The 23,409-nt window shown below is 42.0% G+C and overlaps 1 protein-coding gene across 1 annotated transcript in view; it reads right to left on the bottom strand.

The window, feature by feature from the left end:
- Positions 1–9,418: 9,418 nt before the first annotated feature.
- The window catches only part of HIVEP1 (HIVEP zinc finger 1), an 82,650-nt gene continuing 68,659 nt past the window's right edge, over positions 9,419–23,409 (bottom strand). The window contains 2 exon segments of the mRNA XM_015854580.2: positions 9,419–11,143; positions 13,896–14,413. Of these exon segments, the coding sequence (XP_015710066.2) occupies positions 9,974–11,143; positions 13,896–14,413 (1,688 nt within the window). The 3' untranslated portion in view covers positions 9,419–9,973.

The following is a 23,409-nucleotide window of genomic DNA, read 5'->3' as shown; positions in this document are numbered from 1 at the left end:
GTAGATGGAGCCATTATTTCCCCCCAGGGTTTTAGACACTGAATTCTTTCAGGAGCTATTTAATTATTTTGTTTTATTTTTGCTCAATCTTTATGGAAAAGCTTAGTAAAAGGACTGTTCATTTTGACAAGGTTCCTCAGGGAAACCTCCAGACAAAATAGCAGTAATTTCATCCTCACATAACTCACCAAGAAAAGTAGCAGAGGAAATAAAGGGGTAATAACAGAAAGGGGAAGATAATCATTTAAAAGCAATTGCTTGATACCAACACACAGTAAATGTATTTAATGTCATAAGCGCAGGCTTACTTAGGGAAGACATGAATGAAGAAGCATCAGGAGCAAAGAGACACAGCTAAAGCAACTGTAAGAAGAGAAGGGAGGGATGTGGGGGAGAGAATCCCGTTAGGGATGGTCTCATGGCCCTGATGAAGCGGTTGGATACCAGCCTTATGTTTCTTCCAGAGATTGGTCTGCCGAAGCACTCAGTAATCTAATCTGGAGGCCTGCCGAGCCTTCTTTCTCCTTAGGGGGAGACAGTTGTGGTGGAGATCCATATATGTAAATATACATGTATCTCCAGTGTGACCTGGTTTTCAGTGAGGAGAAAGGTTGAGAGGCCCCACTTGTCTGAAGATATGAGGGCTTTAGTCTGAAATGCATGGGCCTGCCAACCTGTGCTTTTCTTGCCCCACATGATCCCGCCTTTCCTCCTAGCCACAGGCAGTACTCCTGGCTCTGAGGACATCATTTGATTTTATGGCTTGGTAATCATCCCCCAGTCTCTTACTGACACCATTTGTAGTGTGTCAAGGACATAAATCAGTGCAGGTTTCAGGCTGCAAAATATCCCCTTAGAAGTGTGTTGAAAATACTCAGCTAGGGATGTTTTTGACAGGAGGAGTGCAATGAGAGCAGTAACAGCTTGGTGTCCAATATATCCACCTCTAGGTGGTACTGTCCTTCTCCCAGGACAGGCAACCAACTGTGGTCTTACTATGTGGTCATAGCCATCAGGAATATCCCGGGCAGCCCTAAGTTTACTTAAATCTACCAATGGAGGTAGAAATCTCATTTGTGGATAGTACTTCCAAAATCCAGTATAAGGAACAGAGAGCTAATCTGACATAGATGGCCACTAAGTACTGAATGTGAAACTGAAGGTATAAAGCAAGCAGCTGGAGTCAGGATGGTGCACCTGAGCTCCTGAGCATCACTACATGTTGTGCCAAAGCCGCATGGCTGCATGAGCCTCTCTCCTGCCCCTTCCTCCCACAGTTCTGTGATTTATCAGGGCTTGCCCAAGAAAGAGCAGCCTGCTGTCTCCCTCCCCATAGTGTGCCTTGGTGCGTAATACCCTGTCACACAGTCCACTCATTTCCAGACCTCTGAGCCCATCTCAGATCTGATTTCCAGGCTCCTTGCCTTTTGCAGGCTGCAGCCCATCAACACGGGTAAATCCTCTCCATGCTGTTCACACCTCCCACTGCTCCTCTCAGGGATGAGGTGACAAGCGTGCCATCCCTGCTGCCAGCTCCTCCTCCCCTTGCAGACACGGCTCACTCCACACAGTGCTGCACTCTGCAGGCCTGAGATTCTCTCTCCAATGACCAAAGAAGCCTCTGCAGACTCCTTCTGACTCGCATAAACCAAAAGGACAGCCTGCTGGTTTTTAAAATAGAGCCATCAGTTTTGCATGCAGTCACCCTGCCTGACTTAATGAGCCGTTCCCTACAAATACCTCGTGTTAATGTGTTTCTGTGTTTGCCTGCCTGGGCTCCCTCGGGAGCTGCTGTGGGTTTGGGTGCTCACAGCAGACCACGCTCTGCCAGCTTGCAAGAAGGAAGCCCTCTGCTCCTTGCAGATGTGTCCCCACAGCGAGACAACCTTGTCTTACCAGAAAAGAGACGTCCCATCTCGTTTCTTGACTCTTTGATGAAGCCTCTTTCTAATTGATGAAGCCTTCTTCTTATCACGGAACCATAGAAAATAATGAGAATCTAATGATGAGAAGCTTAGACCTCTAAGCCCATTTAGTCCAACCACCAGCCCATCCCCTCCATGCCCACTAACCACGTCCTCACTGCCACATCCACATGGTTCCTGAGCACCTCAGGGATGACAACTCCACCACCTCCTTGGGCAGCCCATTCCAGTGCCTCCAGTGCCATCAGGCTCATCTCTGAGTCTGCTGCTGGGAGATCTGCACATTGGGGGCTCCCTCTTTTGCCCTTGTGCCAGGTAAACTTGAGTTTGAACTGCATGAGCAGCTACAGATAGGCAGGTGGGGAAAGTCTGCCCATCTCCTGTACCTTTAGTATTGGAAGCTTCCCGTGAAATTGGATTAGCACTTAAACATTGTGTGATGAAGCTTCATGTCCCAGGCTTTGTAAATGCTCTCAAGAAAAAAAAAAAAAAAAAAAGAAACACTTGTCAAACTCTTTCTGTATCGTTTGGGGACGATTATGGTGTTGCCGGATTAATTACAGTGCTTCTACATTGCACTCCTCTGATTCTACTATTAAAACACAGCAGAAATCAGAGTCTGTTTTGACCTTTATTCAGAGCCTCCTGTTAAAGTGACTTTCACAACAGAACCCAATTTGTCACATTTTATTTGTACTTTAATTTTATTATTAACAGATTAATGAAGCTGGTAATGGGTTTCCCGATGCTCCCTTTGGAAACGTGAACTGTGTCCCTTCCTTACATCAATCTGCTGTCAGCAGATGAAGCGCCTTTGCAGAACGCTATTAACTGTTACCAGAAGCAATTAGTCAAAATAGCAAGTCAGCTGCAAACGGAGAGGCTCCAAATTCCCTCAGTGTGTTAGGAACGTGAGAGAGCGGGATTTAGCCTTGCCAGCAGACACAAGCTTGTAGGGCCTGCAGTATGCGTCTGGGTTAATGACACGTAGAAATGCAAATGTATCAGACGGTAATTTGCTTGAAGGAGCAATGCCAGGCTTAAAAAAAGATATAAAAAATCACTTTCCCGTGTCATTAACAGCAATCCCCATTGTGCCAGAAATTGCCACCTTCTGTGCTTGGATACCCTCCCTGCTTCAGCCTTATTGATCCGTGAGTGAAACCCTGGCCACCCTGCAGGCAGAAGGACGCTGCTGCCCACCACACTAAGGTCAGGCTCTGAAAATGTATTATTTCTGAAGTATTCAACCTGAAGTATTAATTTCTTCTCTAAAGTACCGAAGTCCAACCTCATCCCAGATCCCATCCTGTTTTTGTTGGTACCAGAAGCTCAAAAGGTACTCAACAGGGATATGGGCAAAGCTCAACTCCCCATGTTTGGCACTACCATTGTGCAGACAGCTTTGTTGGAAAACCAGCCATTGCTCCTCTTTCTCTTCAGCGCTGTAAAGCGACGTGATGAGGCATTACTTCTGATGCACTGGTAACTGGAGCAAGTTACTTAATTGGAGTAAGAATGTCGCAGCCTTTGGTCCAACATTTGATTATTTGCACTCACTGGAGGAACGGCTTCTAGAAAAAACACAATGGATTGCCCAACACTCCTATAGAAATGGGTTCTCTCATTATCCAAACGCATCACCTGCTGTCCCAAATCACACGCGGCTTTTGTTCTTATAATAAGAAGGACCAAAAGGCAGGCGTTAAAAGGGGAGCTTAAAATTCTATTGAAAAAAATAAACACCCCAAAAACAGCAACCATGGTTCAGAATGTTAGAATAATTTGTGCAGACTTCAAGATCAAACACTGCTTGAAATAAAGACTTAGCCCTGACCTGTGTTCAGACTGCAAGGGGAGGAGGAGTGATTAAGATAATCTATGTTAACTTGGTGACCCCAAGTTTTGGCGTTTCACAGGTACAGCATTTTCTCAGTCATTCGTATCACTAAATGGACCATGGAATAAAACGGCCATGAACGCAACAGGACGCATAAACGTGAAAGAGACAGACCACGTGCTTTCATCTCCCTTTAATCTGTGGGTTTGCAGGCAAGGCTCAACACTGAGACTGGCTCCATCAAGGCTTGTGCTGATGTGATGCTCTCTGCCGGCGCTCGCAGGTGTCATCCTCCATCAGAAGGATCTCCCAAGTGCAAGGAAGAGCCAAGTACAAAATGCAAATACTTAGGAAGGGTGATTTGTAGAAGGCTCCGTGTAAACTATCATCATTTCCAAAGTGTCCCCTTTCTGTTGTTTTTCTCTTTGCTTTCCTCCCCCCCCCCCTCGCCTCCATCTACTGTTTCTACATCGCAAATGCTTTGCGCAGTGCCCATTTTCAGCAGGACACAAGAGAGAAGCTGGGATGCATTTCTTTGTGTGTGCCTTTTCTAATCTGCTTGAGCTGTCTGATGTCTTCATACCGAATATATCCTGCGCCTTTGATCTGAGCTGGAGGATGTACTGAGGAGGAACAGTGATTCACAGGAGAACAGGATATCCACAGGGAAGCCAGGTAACCAGTGCAGCAGAATTCATCAGCGCCAGGTGTGGGAGCTCTTGCTCTGAAACACTGTAAATAAGAGAGAGTCAGAGGTTATTACAGGGATTTAAATAAACAAAGAAACATGATTTAAACCCCCAAGCGTCAAAAAATGATTTCTGAACGCCCACTGGATCTGTTGGCAAAGCAAAACTCTGATGTCCAGAAGAAAACAGCAATATCTACGTGGCAAGAGCAGCTATTTTCCAGAGGAAGGTATTTGGTGTTGATGCTAAAGAACCTTGCTCATAAATGCCTGCAGTTGGTTTAGGTGAAACTCCTAAAGCACAAGAAGGATGTTTTAAGCACCTAACTTAACAAAAAGAGGACATGGTAGATGTATTGGAACTCACAAACAGCCTTCAGCAGGCCTGTTTCCAGCATCAATGCCTCGTCCGTGGTAATGGATTTCAAATTCACTAAAGAACACAGCTACAAAACCAAACAGGCCTTAACATTTGACCTTCTTAGGGAAAACAAGCCTCCTATTACCAAAGAAAACTAAGCATGCCTGGCTAATTTACTGATCTTAGGGCAAGCTTTCTTTCCATGACAGAACCTGAGGAATGTAAAGCCTGCTTATCTTTCAGCTAGCATGGTTTCCTTTGGTCTCTCATGGAGTATCTGCAAATCACCATTCACTGACCTGTCTGTGTGGAGGGGAGAAGCGGAGGGGCAAACATAACAACATAACAACAGCAACATGTTTGCCATAAGGCTTTTTTTATGATTCAGCATTTCTGGAACAAAACACGAACATCAAATCAAATAATTGCATGCTGTTACATCCTCGTTGCTGTTTGCTCATCCACCCACGGCCATTCCACTTAAGATTATCTAATAAACCATCTGAAGTATTTTAGAGTAGCCTGTTTTTATCCTCAGCCAAGAATAGAGTTAGCAATCCAGTGTTGTGCTAGCAATTCCAAGTCTATGACAGCAGTCTGACCCTCGACACAAAAGCCATTCATGGTTTCTATGTGACCTAAGGCTCTAATATTTTATATATCCTTAAAGATGGCCATCCATAGGTGTGGAGAGCCACACTAGGCAAAGGAGAATCCCTCAAGGGCGTGGAAGGACTATTTTAGCCACATGTTTTTTTAAGACATTCCTGATTTAACATTCACACTAGAGACGGACCATAACACTTAGTCTACGATGGCTGACACCTGGTGTTCATCTTACAAAGCCTGACAGCAAGGTAAGGACTCTCTGCTAGGGGATGTCTCAAAGGAACTTTCAAATGCAACAGAAGTAGAGGCCCTGCTGATGAGTCAGCTGAAGGCTTTCTCAAGCAAGCACTCTTCATTGTAGGTTATTTGTTTTCCCTGGCTTTTGGCAAGTCAGTCACACTAAAACTGATCTTTTTAGGTTTTGATTTTGAGGAAACCATCCCCACGCTAAGAGCATCTTTGAAAGGCTATTCATGGGTTTAACCTGAAGTGCTGATAAAACTCGGTGAGGATTATCTTGCAAAAATGAGGGCTTCTGGAAAAAGAATCATGAAATACAGCGCATAGTCCCATTATTTTAATAGAGTCCCAGTCCTAAAAGCAATATTGTCACATGGACTGCAAGGAAACAAGTTGTCTTCAAAATCTGATATTCACCTTACCAGCAGACATCATGTCCTGCAATGAGAAATCAATTGCGGTCCAAGCTGAAAGGAGAGCTCCAGGCAACCACTCGATTCTTTTTCCAGGGAGGGCCCCTGGCACTTAACAGGGAAGCATCTGCATGTCTCTCACAGAAGCTGACAGTGTCATGCCCTTACTGTAGCTGTACTCGTGCCCAGTCTTTAGCCAGCACCTGTTTGCACCCTGTTTATACGAATAGGTTGTGTGAAGATGCCAGACTGTGCCTGGGTGCGCAGAGGAGAAACACTCACCCTGGCCTTTTAATGTTTGAACAGCTGTCCTGGATTTGCCAGAGGATGTCTGACAGAGTCGTTAAAAATTGATCCCTGAGTAAACAACCCAATGCTATTTACTCCAATTCAGCTGTGATAATTTACACCATCTGAAGACTGCCAGTGCCTAATCCTGAACTGGCAAATCTCTGTGATGTTTGCTGCTAACTTGAACAGAAAGGATCCCTGTGGCAAGCAGACTGCAACTGCACACTGCTATTACTGTGCACTAGTATTGATCTGAAGGAGGAAAACGAAGATATCATGCAATTCAGATTGAAAATACAATTGCTAGCAGCATTCCCAGGTTCGTGCAAATGCCGGACAGCTGTGTGCAGGTGTCCAGTATAGATATTGATTACATGTGTGATTGAAGTGGAACCGATGGGCACTGACAGAGGATATGCAAGGAGTGTAACCTTCTCTCTGCTCTGGTTGTTTTCCTAGGAGTTTTTTCCCCTGTTGCCCAGTGCTACAGAAGTACCTCAAGGAAAACTCATTTTGAAACATTTTAGAGGGAAGGAAAACAGTATAGTCATCAGGGTGGCAAATGCCTATATATCTTCAAGGAATTGAAGATATATAACATATATAAGAAGATACATGTCCTCCCAACCCCACTTGAACCAAGTCAGATATATCTGAGATCCTGCTTCAAATGAGTACTTCCTCATCTGTTTTATATGGTGAAGTGCGNATATAAGATATAACATGTCCTCCCAACCCCACTTGAACCAAGTCAGATATATCTGAGATCCTGCTTCAAATGAGTACTTCCTCATCTGTTTTATATGGTGAAGTGCGGTGACTGCTCACTGTCTCTTGGTCAGTTTCCCCTGTTTTACTGCTGTTGACTTACCAAATGACAGACATCTGAACTTTCTTCATTACAACATTATCTGTTGTCTTGTCATTCCTACTCTTCAAGATATGGCTTCCATCTCTTGACCTTGTCATCTTCAAAACACCTGGAACAGAAAAGAGATGCATGTAGATGGTCTGATTCACCAGGCTGAGTTATCTGTTCAATTGGTGGCTGCCTCTCTGTGCCACTACGGTTTTTCCTGTCATTAATCCTCAGAACACGAATAATTGCTAGCTAAATAAATATTTAAGATGTGTATATGGTAAATCTCTGGAGTTTCTAAATGGTTAGTAGAGTGAGGACTTCAGGGCATGTGGAACACCTACTACTTAATCCTTCCTGATAAAATTCAGGGAAGTACTATCACTTGCAATTGCATTCAGAATGTTGGTGACAGGCTTACACTGCTGTAAACCTGCATAATCCAGCCATCTTTTTGTCACGCTGTAGGTAAACGGCCTCAAATTAAACAGCATAGTTCTAGTTTTTTGGTAAGTGCTCATTTGATGCCAAAACTAATGCAAAGTTTCTAGGGTTGATTAACACCAAACCCTCCCCTGGTTCCTGTAGCAAGGCTATTAAGTCATACATAATGCAGCAATGGCTTTCTTTAACTTGGGCTGGTTGAGGTAATTTCACCCTTGGTATAAATGATGATGATGTAAGACACACTGACATCACCACACGCTTATAAAAAGAACATACAAAAGCACAGTGACGCTTTACACAAGTGGCTGCACGCAAGACGCTCACAACTTTGAAGTCCGATGCTGCAGAGCGCTGAGAACTCTGAACTCTCATTAACTTCAGTGCAAGTTGAGAGTGCTTCATGGTTTGGGTGCTCAGCCTTCAGTGGAGGCTCCACACGATCAGAAACGTCACCAATGTTCAGGTCTGATCTGAGAGCAATTTCTCATTTCTAGTACATGCATTTCTAATAGCTGGATTAGTAAACCTGGCAGATATCACAGTAATAGAAATGATTTTCTGGTCATGAAGTGCTCTGAAAGCTAATAAAGCTCACTCAACGTTGCCTACAGATTCACAACACACCTTCATGGGATAATGCAATGAGTACAATGCAAGTACAGTGCAAGAGCTGAGAAAAGGTTAAAAAGGGATCTTAAACATTGCCATTCCTGAATACAGGCATTACAAGGTGCGAATTACTTCTCTGGGCCGGATACAGGAGTTGGACTGTGAACTACACAGCTCAGCTCACATTCAGCATCGCTCCTCGTGTTTTTACGCTTTGCTTCCCACCCTTTTCCTCCAGCTGCTTTGTGCGCACTCATCCCGGTTATTTTCATTTAGGCAACTCTGCTTCTAATTGACATCTTCCAGTTTTTGACTGGAATTAGTTTGTTCAAATAGTTTTATAGCCTTTGTAATCACTGCAAGAACGTGAGGTAAGGGCACAGCGGAAAAACCAGCTCTATGAAAATCACAGGTCAGCTGGAAACTTCCACAAATGCGTTTCCTTGCAGCATGCGAGGCTTCTCTCTTCAAGCAGCTGAACACATTAACATTTTCATGGCACCTTGCACCATATTCGCTGTGCGCAAACACCATTTTATGCAGCTGCGTGACTCTGGGATCCACCCATGCCTTATATGCCCGTAACAAGTTTGTCAACGTAAGGGCACACGAATCGTATGTGTAAAGCCTGTTTGTTTTTTAAATCCCCACTAAGACAAAGTCAAATTTAGGGAACAATTAACTTAGTTGAGTTTTGCCACCTGTTAGGCAGATTTCCGCAATTACAAACAGACATAGAGGTATTCCTTACTCATTTAACAGCATTTTAATTTTGATAAAAAGTGGCCTTATCGTTCAACATTACAAAAACATGCCATCTTGACCCTCTTCCCTCGGGGAAGCTTTCAAATTTAAGGGATGAAGAGGAAAAAAATTGGGGCTGGTGGATGCTCACTGTAAAAAATAGCTGAAGGATTCCCTCCCTGCTTCATCACCGCCAGGTGTTTTGCAGTGGAAGCTTCTGTTCCAAATGCCTAAAGAAGGCTTCCTTTCTCTTACAGCAGGTGAAACCACGTGGGCACATGCCACAGCCAACTCCTTTTAAACTGAACGCAACTGGAACGATACTAAGATGACTGAGTCGAGCGCTTCTCCAACCACTGGGTTGCATCAAGAAGGTACAACGTAAGCAATGATAAAGTCAGTAAACAAAATTTTACTGTAATATTTCATAACACAGATACTGTATTTCTCTTTGAAGTGTAAAGCTACCGTCTTACACAAGAAAGATGGACAGACCCTTTTCCAAGACTAATATGGATACAATAAATATGGAGTTTTACATACTAGATCTGTACACAGAAACTTTGTCCCACAGCCATAAAAATTTACATTTAACAGTGCAACATATAATTTAATCATTTATTTATCTGACACAAGATGTTTACTTATTAAACACAAGCAACTACCTGGGTTTAATATACATATTTTATATATATATATTTTATATATATATATTCAACAATCTGTACAGGTTTCTAAACATAAAACTCCAAAAAGGCACAATTGTCTATACAACATGTACAAAAATGGCTGGAGCTGACAAGAAACAACAATTATTGGTCAAGAGTTCATGATTGCACAAAGATTAGTAATGGGTTTGTGTCAGAAAAATGTGCTTTAAGGAAAGGAAGGTTTGCAAAGAAACCTGTAAGTGTTATAAAAAAATAAACACGATGGAAAAACAAAAACTAGGTTGCTATTACGAGTCTATCCTCATCGTCACTGCTGCCATCGCTAAACTGCACCGTATTTTGCCTCCGGGGCAATGCTGCTGGCCTGTGTACCTGTCTGTCCGGAGAGACAGTTCGATGGACCGGGGACTTGGTTGAAACATCAGAATTCACTTTAGAGCGAGGCTGTACCGGGGAAGCTCTTTTGACCTGAACCAAAGAGATGTCGCCCTTTGGCTTATTGTGGTTGGCGAGGTCAGTCCTGTCAGCATCACCTTTCCCTGGCCCATTGAGTCTTTCATAGTCACTCGCAGGGGCAGGCTCTACAAGGCTCTTCACGCTGTACTGCTGGCCAACGGCAACCACCTGAGGAGAAGCAGCCCTGGCCCCATGGCCGACGTCGGGGAAGCTGGCAGGAGCTGGCTCTTGCTGGACGCCACCAGCTTTGCTGCCTGCAGCTGGTGGTTCAGAGGCTCCTTGCCCATCCGTGCTGACAGGGCTGATGGAGGGGATGAGGGTGGGCAAGGCAATGTTCAGTATCTGCAAGCCTGGGATGTGCGCCTGAGGGCTGGGCTTGCCCTGGGGGGTAGCGCTGGCAGTCAGGACCTGGAGGCCCACAGCATTCAGAGTGATTCCAGGCGGGCGCATCTGTGGGGCTATGTTTGTGTTTGTCAGGCCTAAGATGTTCACCGTCTCCATGCCAAGGGGTGGGAGAGGCTGCAAGCTGGGCGCGCTGAGACCCTGGATGCCTGGCACATTGATCTGGCCGATAGGAATACACGGCACAACGCTGTTCACTTCGGCAACCCCAACGGGATTCGTGGTGGCACCCGAGACGGTGCAACCCACCTCGCCAAGGCCGCCTGTAGTTCTGTGGATGACACCAACAGCAGGAATGGTGAGTTGCACTGGCCCCGCTTGAATGGGTACAAAGGTGGAGTAGGTGGCCAGGCCGGCGGGGACCACTTGAAGCCCCCCTACTGGCACCATGCTGTAGGGGGCCTTGGCCTGCTGCTGTGAATGCAGCGGAAGGTGGCTGAAGAGGTGTGTCTGGTTAGGCCTCAACTCAGCAGAATGCAGTGGGGTGCTGGGCGGCTTCTCCTCCTGGATTTCAGTGTAGGGCGATGCCGTCGTAGGCTGCAGGCTCTGGTCCGCGGGTGACGAGGGAGAGCTGGCAGAGGGCGTGCTCTGGGAGAGAATGAGAGGGGACATGTTAACAGGACGGCTGCTGTTGCCCCCAGGTTACATGGGAGGTTGCCTGGCATGCTGCCAACCCTCTCACACTTCATTTTAGACAAAAACAACAACAAACTGGTTCACAGTAAATGCTGCCCAGCTTGAACAATGAACTGATTTCCTTCCTTTCTTTTTCCAACTCCTTCCTCTCCCACTAATTGAATTTTCCTCTCAGGATTATCCTTGCTCATTTCTCTTGAGCACCAGTACTCACAAACATTGCTGAATATCCTCTGTACATGGCTGGGTGCTTTTTTTTTTAAGGAGGAAGGCAGCTTTAGAGAGCTGTTTATTGTGAAAATCACCTCAGACAAGAATGTTAAATAAGCCAGCACTTCTGATACACCAGGTCCACTTACCAGAGGCACTGCAGCCTCTGGAAGGCAGGGACAGCATCACAACCTATTTGTCCATTTATTAACCTAACTGAGAAAATGGGTGACAAGAGAAGGATGGTAACTGCAGCACTCACTGATGCTGAGGTGATGGATGGACAGTGGAGTGAGGTGTGAGACCCACATCCCACTGCCACTCCATCTTGCCTTGGTTTGGTGCACAGACCTGGACAAACAATTGTATCACATACTCCCTTCTCATGCAGACTCTATTACTGGCCAAGGCTGGTACCTGCTTTCCTAAAAACACCTAAATCAAGGAGTCTTAAAGTGCAGTTGAAGTTAATTTGTAATTTTAGGACTGCCTATAATACACAAAGAACAGCACAACTTAACTTGCTTTACAGAGTCCTAAACTGCAATCCAGCGGATTTGACCATACTCTCAAAAAATCTCCAGAGCAGGCTCAAAAACAAATTACTAACAGAAATATGTTTGAAAACAGCTAGTAGGAAATATGCTGGTTAAAGGTGAATAGGATTTATTGACCACACAGTGTCATCTATTCTAAATGGGTAGACGTGTGTCAGAAGGAAGTGAAAGTCTTTCTCAGGAATAAGCACTGTCTGACGCTTCACAAGAAATCTTGTTAAGCTGGTACAGATACTTCTGAAGGAACACACAGCCTTCCTAAGCTTGCTCGATCCTTTGTCTCAAAGGCAAGAAGTTGGATCCAGAAACATGCACGATGGGAACAGACTGCAGGTTAAACATTAGACCCACAGCAACCACCTCCTCTGTCTGGGAAAGGAGGAGGCAGTCTGGTATGGAATTACTGCCTTGTACTACTTACATGCCTTTTTATATTAATGTGGAGAACTGCAGGAGCTGTATAAAACATTTTCACAATGTTATCTGTGTGAATATTTTCTTGAACCTTCAGCAGTTCTGTTTGATTAGAGTAAAATCAGTCAAACGGTCTTCTTGGTATCTATGGATAGCAGCTGATACACAACACAAACATTATGGTCCTACCTTTTGTGACAGATGTCTGCAGTGACCACGATCATTACATCTTTATTCCCTGTCATACTACAAAATTGCTCCAACTCATACTTGCCACATGGACTCACAGTTCTTACAAGCAGGAATGACAGGACGTCAAACAATGAAACGTGGCAACAGTTTTTACTGGTCTTCCCTGCCAACGGTTCATTATCTTAACTCTTTTAAAAAGCAAATTCACAGTAGTAGATATTTTCAAAGCACAAGCCACTAAGTACCTAAACTACAACCAAATCTTTACTTACTGTTCATGATTTTGAAAATTTCCTTCCGCTTATCTTTCTGTAAAAGAATGCATGTATGGGTTGTAAATGCTACAGTCATCACAGAGAGGGAGGTAATTACTCCTCTACTTAAACTATACAATATTTTGCATCATATTTTTTTCTGGGCATTACTCTGGGAAGCCCTGCTGCCCTCACGGTCTAAGTAAGAATTCAAAACTTTCAAGTGATATCATTAGGGTCAATGAAGTATATGATTCATGCTGTCCCCGTTAAATTCCATTAAAATACGGCTGGACTGTAAAATGCTCAACACCTGCTGGCTCCCTGTAGTTTTACACACACTGGTTGCAAATGTTACTGAACACACCTGCTGTCTTGCACATAGACCGACTTCATCTTTCCACATTCTTTCTACCTGGAATAGGCTTGGACAAAACTGATCCTTTTCCTATCAAAACGCTCCTTCATTTGGAGAAAAACTGAGAGCAGTGGGAACTCAGGTCTCAGTTCTGTGCTTCAGTTTCCTTTTGTTATTCTGCAAAGGCAATCCCTGGATTCCTTGAACATATGGTGCTCATTCTAAATCTACTGCTAAACATATTTGGGGAGAGATAAGCAACTGCACAATTTTTTTACAGCAATAAGGCAAAAACCTTTGGGACTAGCTTAGTCTTCCCTGGAAGATACCAATGATTCCACTGCAGCATTTCAGAGTAAAATGACTTCTGAATTTTATCACTTTCCACTGAAAACTTCATGACCCCCACCATACGTTCATTCTACATATCACTAGTATCCAGTCTCAATTGCAATACATTCTACTAGCTCCAAACTTAACCTGAAACGACCACACCCCAATTAATCCTTTCAGAAACGATGCAGATGGAATAACAGAATTTTAAAAAGCAGTGCCACTACAACACTGTTGTCTCTACAGTCCTACACATTTGTGCTTCGGCTACTTTCAACTCTTTTTAAAGCATGAGCCAACAACTCTAAGAATGAAGGGCAAGACCTCAGAAAAATCACCAACGTGATCTTTAAATAACACTCTCACCCCCAGAGCCGGATTCCTACCTTTGTAAGAACTGTGGTTGCTGCTGAGGAGTGGGCCGCAGTTGTTTCTGGATCGGGGTAATCCACGGACATATGTCGACCTGGAGATGCAGGAGCAGAGTCCACCAGTGCAGTACCTGCACTGTGGGGGCCAGCTCCTCTCTCTTGGGCTTTGTCCTCATTTTCTTCCTGGTGGGTGAACTCTGCTGGTGACCTGGAGGTCCTGCTTACTGACTGCGCAGCACTAAGGACAGTCATCTTTGTGAGCAGCGCTTTTGGGAGACCATCCATAGAGTCCGTGTGAATCCCACCAAAGCAGTCCGGTAGTCTGCTGTCCTCATCAGCACTTGTGGCATCTTGCAGGCCATGTCGAGAGGGGTGATGCTGAGGGCTGGCTGTCACCGAGGGGGTTGTGGATAGGACTGACTCAGCTTGGCTGTCTTCATCATCATCTTCGTTGTCATTTTCATCTTCATCTGCACCATCAGATTCCTCTGCATCAAACCCTGACCGATCACAGCCCAATCTTTGCTTCTCTCCTGCAAAAGCAAGAATCAGAAGTTAAGCCAATGAAGGCTCCAGATCGATAAGGAAAGAAGTAGGAGGGAGTGATTAGAAACACCAAAAAAATATAATGCCATGTGCATTTTTCAGTTTCTTCCCATGTCATCAAAGCAACAAGGAAGATTTTCACTTTTGTTTTCCAGTGTACATATTAAATTATGCAGTTACATAATCTTTCATCTCCTGTTTCCCCGTTGTTTTCCACCTTCTGGATTTGGTTGTTCTTTTAAGCCATTTATAGCCTTTTGCTCAAAGTCACCCTTCTCTCTTTCGCTTGGGGAGAAGTGAGCAGATTCCTGCTTCATTAAGTTCCTAGTGACGACATGCAAAGCTCGTCTGCCAACCTTCGCAGTGGGATACTCTCTAGCTGGTTCTGACTCATAAGTGGGTGTCCTTGTACCCAATATGAATCACTGCTGCAAAAGGTTTTGAAAGATACAAACAGAAAGACTGGGGGCTGTTAGTCAGGAATCTGTCTCGTTAGCAGGCAAAAGAGACCAAAATTAGACCTTACCAGATTTCTCACTTTGTTCACGTTTTGAAAGAATTATGAACAAGTCACCCGAGATGTCCTAGGAGACAAGAAAGCCCTAATTCTATAAAAACTTACTTATGCATGAAATTTTACCCCAAAGAAGAAGCCTTCCTGACTTCAGCTCTTACAGTCAAACTGGCACAGATAACTTTGTGCTGTCTATTGGTAAATTTTTCTACGTTAAACAGCTCTACTGCAGCTTTTCCCCTTCTTTTATATCACATCTTGGAAAGAAAGAATCTTTCTTTAGTAAAGAGACAAAATCCCATCTGCTGTATCTGATTCCAAGCCAGACTGTCTGGGATCACATTTTATAAAAAGACAAAATGCTTTGGATGCACTAATATTTCATACTTGATTAAAGGTCTGTCTGCTGAGCTCCCAGAAAAAATATCAGCATAAAAATCATTTGGCTCTGCAAAAGCAGGGATGGCTGGTTAGCTAAAAATGTAAGAGATTCTGTTCTGGGGGGGGGGGATCTGCACAGCAACTTACTATTGAAATGAACGACTGTGAAAAAGAATGAAACCTTTTCTAGAAGTAGAATGCATTACAAATACATTAGGCTGCTAAGTTACCAAAACGAAAATAAGCATCTTGAGCTGTAGGTAAAATAAATGGGTTTAATTGAGCTACCTCTCAACAAGCTACCTACCATTATAAGCCTTTATGGTTTCAAATGAGCAGTGCAATTAGGAACGAGACTAATAGCTTCTTTGAAAAAATCCCTCTGTAATGATTTTGCCCCTCTCTTGCCTACACAGTAATTTGTACATTAACTAAATATGGAAAATATAGATTTTCTACATTTTCTACAGCAGGCATGAAACCGAAATGTTATTAAAAAATATGTTAAACCCTCCAGATCACTGGAATAACAATAACAAAATATGGCTTACGATTTTATCCAGTCTTCATTTATGATTCTCATCTACAAAGTCGTTCAAAAAAGAAAATACATAATTTGTTCAACTGCATTTTCTCCTCATTTCTGTCATTTCCATTCCTCATTTCTTGTTATTTAATACTTCTTGATAATTAATATGCAAAGCAAAATGATCTATGAACTTAGAATGCTCACATATATTTGAGTTTTGAACAGAAACGAACTCCCTCAATGCCTCTGTGACAGGTGTCACAAATTTCTCTGTGTTTTACACCTAAAGGATGACCTACGCGTCTTGTATCTTTTTAAATACTGCATGGGGCATCACAAGGCTTGGGTTTCATGCTGTAGTATTTACTGGATCTCTCTGTAGGTTACTCTTCTCCTTACCAACGACACACATCCATCTCCTCTGAGAAACTGTACTGCTTCTTTTGTCCCCTTCTCTCTAAACGAATCACCTTTGCTATCAAGTTGGACGGCCATCACAAATGACTGTTTCCACTGGCAAAAGAAACTACTTGAAGTAATTAGACTGACACCGCATTTTTACAACAGGAAAACTATATGCTCAAATGTGCCCTGATTTAAAGTAAGAAACCGTATTTTCAAAGCAGCACTAAGAAACACTACATGGTTTACTATAAAACCCTGCTTATGCAGAGCATTTTCTGCATTCTAGAAGCCTTCTGGAAGGAAAACATGGAAAGGGAGAAGGGGAACTATGCGTGGGACACAGCAGTGCTCTGTGGGATATAATTTCCCTCTATTGTTTCTCTGTTTACCTCCACCCCTTATGAGTTTGCCAGCTTCTATTTAAAAGTAGTTACCTGGGGCCAGAGCCTGCAATGTAGGCGAGGTGACAGCAATGAATACAGCTCCCTTACTCCCACACTGCTTTGAAACATCAGATGTAAAAAAAACAAAGCATTCCTGACTTGCTTGCTTCGGCAATGTGAAAAAAGACTGCTCTGCCTTCCATAACTGTGTGTGGGTCCACTGAAACAAGAGGTGCCCAAGCTTCTGTAACCAGTCATTCCTTTAAGCATCACTGTACATCAGTGGAGGTGTGGGAGGACCTAAATCTAGAGTTTAAGGAGGTGGCAGAACCAAGCATGGTCTACCTGAAAGTGGTATCAAGGCTGTGACCACTCATGGTTAAAGATTCTTCCTAAGTACCATCCTGTTAACCTAGGAGTGGTGGACCAGCTCCATTTTTATAATTCCACTCTGCCTGCAAGTTACCTTGCAGTTTTAATTAGGAAAAAAATAATCCTTTGCTTCCTGTCTTAAACTATGCACAATTACAACTGTATGATTATGTAGCTAAAACATACAACTAGAACTCAGTTTTCAAAAGGAACTACTGCTGTGTTCAGCTTTGTATGAGGTTGTGGGATATGTCAAGAATTCAAGGGCCACTAGCATGTTAGGAAATGGCTTTTGGTGTGAAAAGTCACAAATTTCTTCTGAAACCAAAACCAAAACCAAACAATAGCAACAATAATTAAAAACAGGAAAAAAAAAGGTAGGAAAAACACTTAATAAGGAAGAATGCCTTCCCTTTCTCCAATGCATGCCTGATCCAAAGCCTCTTCAAGTTATTCTGCACATACCCTTGAGCATGGATGAAGCAGCTGCCATCAGCAAAGCATGCTCCCAGTGGGACTCCCTAAACACCTTCCTGGCCATGCTGCACTTCTCTCATTTCCACCCTTTGCTTTGAGAGCTTGCAAATATTACTGAAAATGCATATCCAAAGTCCTATGTGATCTCAACCTGTAATTCTCATGTTTCAAGAACACCCAAAAGCTGTTATGCTCTGTTACACTTTTTATACTGATATCTTACCCCAAAGCAAGAAAGAAAAATACTGAAGTTCTTTAACACAAAAGCATTAGTTGAAATTATCAGCATCCTAACATGTACATTAGTAAACTGCACTTTAAGTCCATGCACTGCTTTTTCTGTGATGCTATTAGGTAACTGATGCAGGGATCTCTATACAATTAAAAGCTCTTCATTTTTTTCTACAGGAATCTGTATTGCGTATGGTTTTAACAACAGTCATCTAGTCCCCACTATACTGCACAGTACCAATTAGACAGGCTCTTCAGAATCTAAACTTACAAGCTGCCATTTATATATATATATATAAAAGTTGTATATATATATAAAAGTCCATCACATGACCTGGTTTATCATGTCCTACAGACAAGCCATTTCTGCAGTAGTTAAAATGACAGTAAGTTCAATGGCTTGTAACTTGATCACAATTGGGTAGATCTTCGGGAGAAAAGTAAAATGTGCATTCTTGCTCTTTCATTGACAGGAAGACCTGGAGACACACGTCCAGATTACTTGTGTTTTACAAGATTAAAAGGAAATGGAAGCAAGCATATAGACTAACCATAGGTATCACTATTAGCTCTGCTTATCAAGATTAAAGATATATCCTATTAAGTATCTGTTTGTTTCCATAATTGACTGCACTACACTGAATGGCTTTTAGCACCAGAGTAATTCAAAGCAACGCTTATCAGATCAAATTGTGTAGTCATCTTCTGTTAGGGATTAAAACAAAATTTATATACTCTATAAGCATATATAGTATCTAACAATGCATGCATTTGTTTTCTTTCTATGTACGTTCTTCATCAGACATAATAAAATATACGTACACTGGAGCAATGAAATATTTGGAGTATGGCATCATATTACTGTTAACTTGAAAGTCAAGGTCTGTATGTCATCAACACACGCTTTGTTTTGCTAAAGAAATACTAGCTCAGACTTGCCTTCTGCTTATTGTATTAGTCTCGTAGTGGACCATTTCACAAGCATTCAAACAAATTAAAAAAGAAAGGGTAAACAAAGTACTGTTGGGTGAAACAACACTAGCACCCACATCCAGATTCTACATCTCCTTGACTTTTCAACTGTGCTCATTGGTTTTTGCTGACTGATTTCAGTCTTGCATCAGCTACTGTCCACTGCTCATCACCACCACGCAGGACTCACAGTGACATCTACTGGGTTAAATTCAGACTGGTAATAGCCACTGCTTCTCAGAGAAGAGGGAAACAAATAAAAAGTGAGCTTTTGACTTTACTTCCTAAGAGTAAGGAAAATAACTAGGCAAAACTCAACAAAAATAAATGAATAAGGGCAAACTCTTGCTTTAAAGAGATTATTTACACCTAAGTCCTCCTGGGTATCCTATGTATTGTAAAAGCCACCCTAGCATTAGCTAGTCTGTTCACAGGCTGCAGGTGTAAAACTCCTGCATACTTAACATATATCTAGTTGAAGACAAGGCAGTGCTATTAAAAATTAAAGAAAATTAGTCATGTGAGTTCTGCAGACCCAGCCTTCCATTCTATTTGCAAGGGGAGGATATCACTGTAATAATTTCCATTTATTTTTACTTCTTATACGCAGGTGCAGTGAAAACACAGACTGAGTCATGATTAAGCTAATGAAGAGCCGTGGAAACTAATTTAAGATCTGCTATGATAAGTAAGATATAGCTAATTAACTCAGAAACACCGTATCTCTAGAAGGGTCTATTTAATATTGCAGAAAATGAAAGTTTAAATATATATGTAGTTGTATACATGTAATATATATATGCACACACATATGATATGCACCTGAAACTTAAAATTAGGATTTTCTGCAGGTAAAGTAGTGACTATTTGTAGATAACTTTTTTTTTTTTTTTTCCCAGAGACCATGTAAATAATTTCACACCTATAGATTTCATCGTTAAATAACTTCACTGTTCACATTTATTCAGGAATACTCTACCATTCACATATTAGCTTACATATGAAACATAATGGGTTCACACTTATTAACTATTTTAATTTGAAGACAAATTGTTGTTTTTAAGACTGAATAGCAACGTGTCCAGTCTCCATGGCAGAAGAGGATATCCCCAGTTGCAGTCCGTCACACTAAATAGTTCACCTCGCCTGACAGTTTAATTCAGATATTAACATTCCTTACATTGTAACCCTGTATTTTGGTGACAAGAACATTCCACAGGACAGAAGATGAAAGATAAATGGATGAGGAAATGGTTTTGAATACAAAAACCCAGGCCAGAAAGTATTTACTAATACCCAAATGATGACAAGTCCAAACACAAAGAACGCTATGTTAAAAGCTCTGATCCCATGTATTCGCAGACAGCTAGAGAGCATCTCTATTTTTCCCTAGATGTGACAGCACAACAAAATTTCAGCTTCTCAAATTACTGAAAAAGCAGGCTCTGTGTTCACATGCCTGCGTTCAGGATGGTGCACTATTCTGTACTCCTTACTCATATGCATATGTTATTAATCTGAACTACGATCAGGTCAAAGCTATCTTCTGATGTCAATCATCATGACAGCCTGCGCTTAAAAAGCACGTGCAAAACACTCACAGAAATGCCAGATTCCTTAGTAAATAAAAGCCTGGTGGCTTCGTTAAATTTAAGGCCAACTCTCCAAAACTAATTCTTTAATTCAATGTCTGCTGAAAGAAATACACCTTAGTTATTTGAAGGAAAGTTGCTGACACTGCTACTGCCATGAGAATAACCACTATCTGGGTAAAAAAAGAGACATTCTGTGGGTCAGGGAACCAGACAATCTTGCACAGCTTATGGGAAAGAAGAAATTTTATTTCTGAGGTCATTATTATTTCCTATTACATCTTCTGACCTTCCTCCACATTATCTCACATTGCCTTTCAACTAGGGAAAGACCCAGCAGACCTCTGGCTCTCAGGGTAAGCTCCTTTCCCAAGCCCAGCTCTGCCAGAGTGGGGCTGCCTGGATAAGGGGAGCCAAGGGATGGTGAAAGGTACTCTATGCAAGGAGACTGCCTACACACCTCAAAAAAACCCCACTTGCTTGCATTTCAAATGTGGCCAACAAAATTAGTACGTACAGCATTTCAGACAGCACAGCAGAACCACCTACATTTAAAGAGCTCACGTGGAAATAATTCACACTTTTCTTCCTCTTCTTTGCCTTAAAGATGGGCCAACAAGCAAGTTCCTGAGTTACCCAGAGAAACACCCTCCAGCGTGGCTAGGTGAGGTGAAAGATTCAATCATATGTTTTAAATGTTGAGCTACTCATTGAATGTCCGTGGATAATTGTAAATGCACTGCGTTGTGTGGCAACTGGAGAAGCTGGACTGGTCTAGCTGGGATAGACATGTGTTTACCATGGACTTAATTACCCTGCCTCTTGGGTGGGACTTTTGTTTCTGAGTTCTTAGTTAAAAACAAGAGACAAAAAAGGAAGCATTACCTGTTTTGTTCTGATAAAAAAAATGCACTGCAGCCTTACAATTCAATACCTGGAAGAACTTCACGGATTCATATGGCAAATTCTGGTGATGGTTTGCCTTGTTTTGTGGGTTTTGTTTATTTCTCCCCAAAAGAGAATACTAACTTATTAATTTCTGCACTGAAATAAAAATTATTTGTCAAGGAATGTAGTTTGTTTATGGGATAGTTATACACACCTGTATCAAACCATTATACTATATGTATGGACTCTGTGTCTTTCAGTTATATAGTCCTACAGCCAAAGAAAAGCCATCTTTCAACAATTGCTTGAAGTGTTTTTTTTCTATAGGGTATTACTGATAATCTGTTAACATTTGGAGCATTTACCATTACACTAAATAGCAAACGTATGTTAATTGGGAATATCAACTTATTAATCAACACAATGTTTTCACTTCCTAGGAAAAAGATACATGTGGTGTTATTTAAAACCAAACAAAACGAACCTACAGAACAGTGCTTAAAGGAGTCACAACAATTTTTCCCTCATGTGAAGGCTGAAAATGTTAACGAACACTGTCTGTGTCTGAGCGAAGGACTGCAAGCTGTACTGTTGCTTACCTTCTGTGTTATTCTTTTTGGTACCTCAACTGCAAAGGAGGATATGTTTTCAGCTTACCAAAAAGGAATATATCTAACAATGCTAAAAAAGGAAAAGGCAGATTTCTTGGTACCTAGTGCACTACTGAATCACACTAGTTGAGTCATATTCCCAGAATTATTTAGAATTAGATTCAAGCCAATTCGCTTATTCTGCTAGCAGTTGTCATATGGGAGCAAGTGCATTCATCTTTCTTGCCCTTTATTGTTTAAATGAAGATCGCCAATGCTTTCTTTTCTCAAAACCTCACCCGCAATCTAATAAACTATTCCACTTAAAAAAGAAAAATTTAGTGCAAAGCTCACGCTGCTGCTGAAAAGCAGGAGCATGAAGAAAATGCCACCACTGCACTGAGACGTGCCAAGACCCCAAGGAAAGCGCTAGCACACAGTCCTGACATACATCTCACTGCATCTGGTACAGATAGATTTCTTAATGTCCTGAGCAAAACACACGTGAACCCAGTGTGGCCCTCCTCAGCTCTCCTCAATCTCACCTCCATTTCAGCAGAGCTGTTTTGGTATGTAAGACTTACAGAATTTCAGTTATTAGCAAATAATTTTGATAATGCTCTTGGTGCTAATGGAAGGGTAGAACAGATCCAGATGAAAAACTCCTGTTTCTTCTTATTGATTTATGCCCATTCATATCTGTGAAGCAGGTCAGCACTCTACACCAGGAGATCATCAGCCTCCCTAAAAAGCCTATGCAAAGCACACAGCAAATATTTATAGTTCTGGGTAGTGAATTAGTGATACAATTTACAAAACATGTATTCAAAAATTTGACAATTTTATGCAGAACTATTTTACATTTTACTATTTTTTTCCCAGCCAAACAGCTGTTTTTCTGGTATTTTCAATCTTCTCAGATTTATCTGTGAAACGGGTAAAGTTAAACTGCATAACACTTTGTGAAAAATTCAGCAGCAACATATCTTTAGCATATGCTCATCATTTCTTTTAGGGAAGGTTTTTCCAGTATTCCTTGCTCCCTTTGGCTACCTTCTAAGGCTTTCCTCTCTGTATTTTTTTCCTGCACTTCAGAAAAAAAGGGTAATAAAGGGCAACAATAAAATAAATCCAACAATGCAGCAAAGAAAAGATTTAATTTCTTACCAAATTCCTCTTCTCCATCTTGGTCATCTATTAAGCCTACCGAGACTCCCAGATCCATGCACTTCTTGCTATGTGCCTTTGACTTCATATGTTTTGTCAAATTTCCTTAAGAAACAAACAAAAGCAAAAATGAACTGCTCTTCGCTTACACAAATGTACGGTGATATAGACACAGCATGTCCATACCTCATTCAGCTACATTTACAACCATGTTTATAATTTGATTTCACGTCTGGCAGAGCCCTGCCCTTCAATGTAAGTTGACAAGGGTTACGGCAAGTTCATCATCCTCAATGCTAGTGCGCCTCTGGCTCAGTTCTTCGCCAAGATAAGATAGAATAAAATGGAAATCATGGAAGATTATGCATTTTGCATATGTGAAAGACTAATCTAGTCTTCAAAATAATACTGACAGAAAACAACTATGTGGAACTAAAGTTCATATCTTGCAATTCTTTTTGTACTGTATGGATTCTATTTCA

This window comes from Coturnix japonica, chromosome 2, assembly GCF_001577835.2.
Source record: "Coturnix japonica isolate 7356 chromosome 2, Coturnix japonica 2.1, whole genome shotgun sequence".
In the NCBI taxonomy this organism is placed as follows: domain Eukaryota; kingdom Metazoa; phylum Chordata; class Aves; order Galliformes; family Phasianidae; genus Coturnix; species Coturnix japonica.
This window is presented reverse-complemented; position numbering and strand designations above follow the sequence as displayed.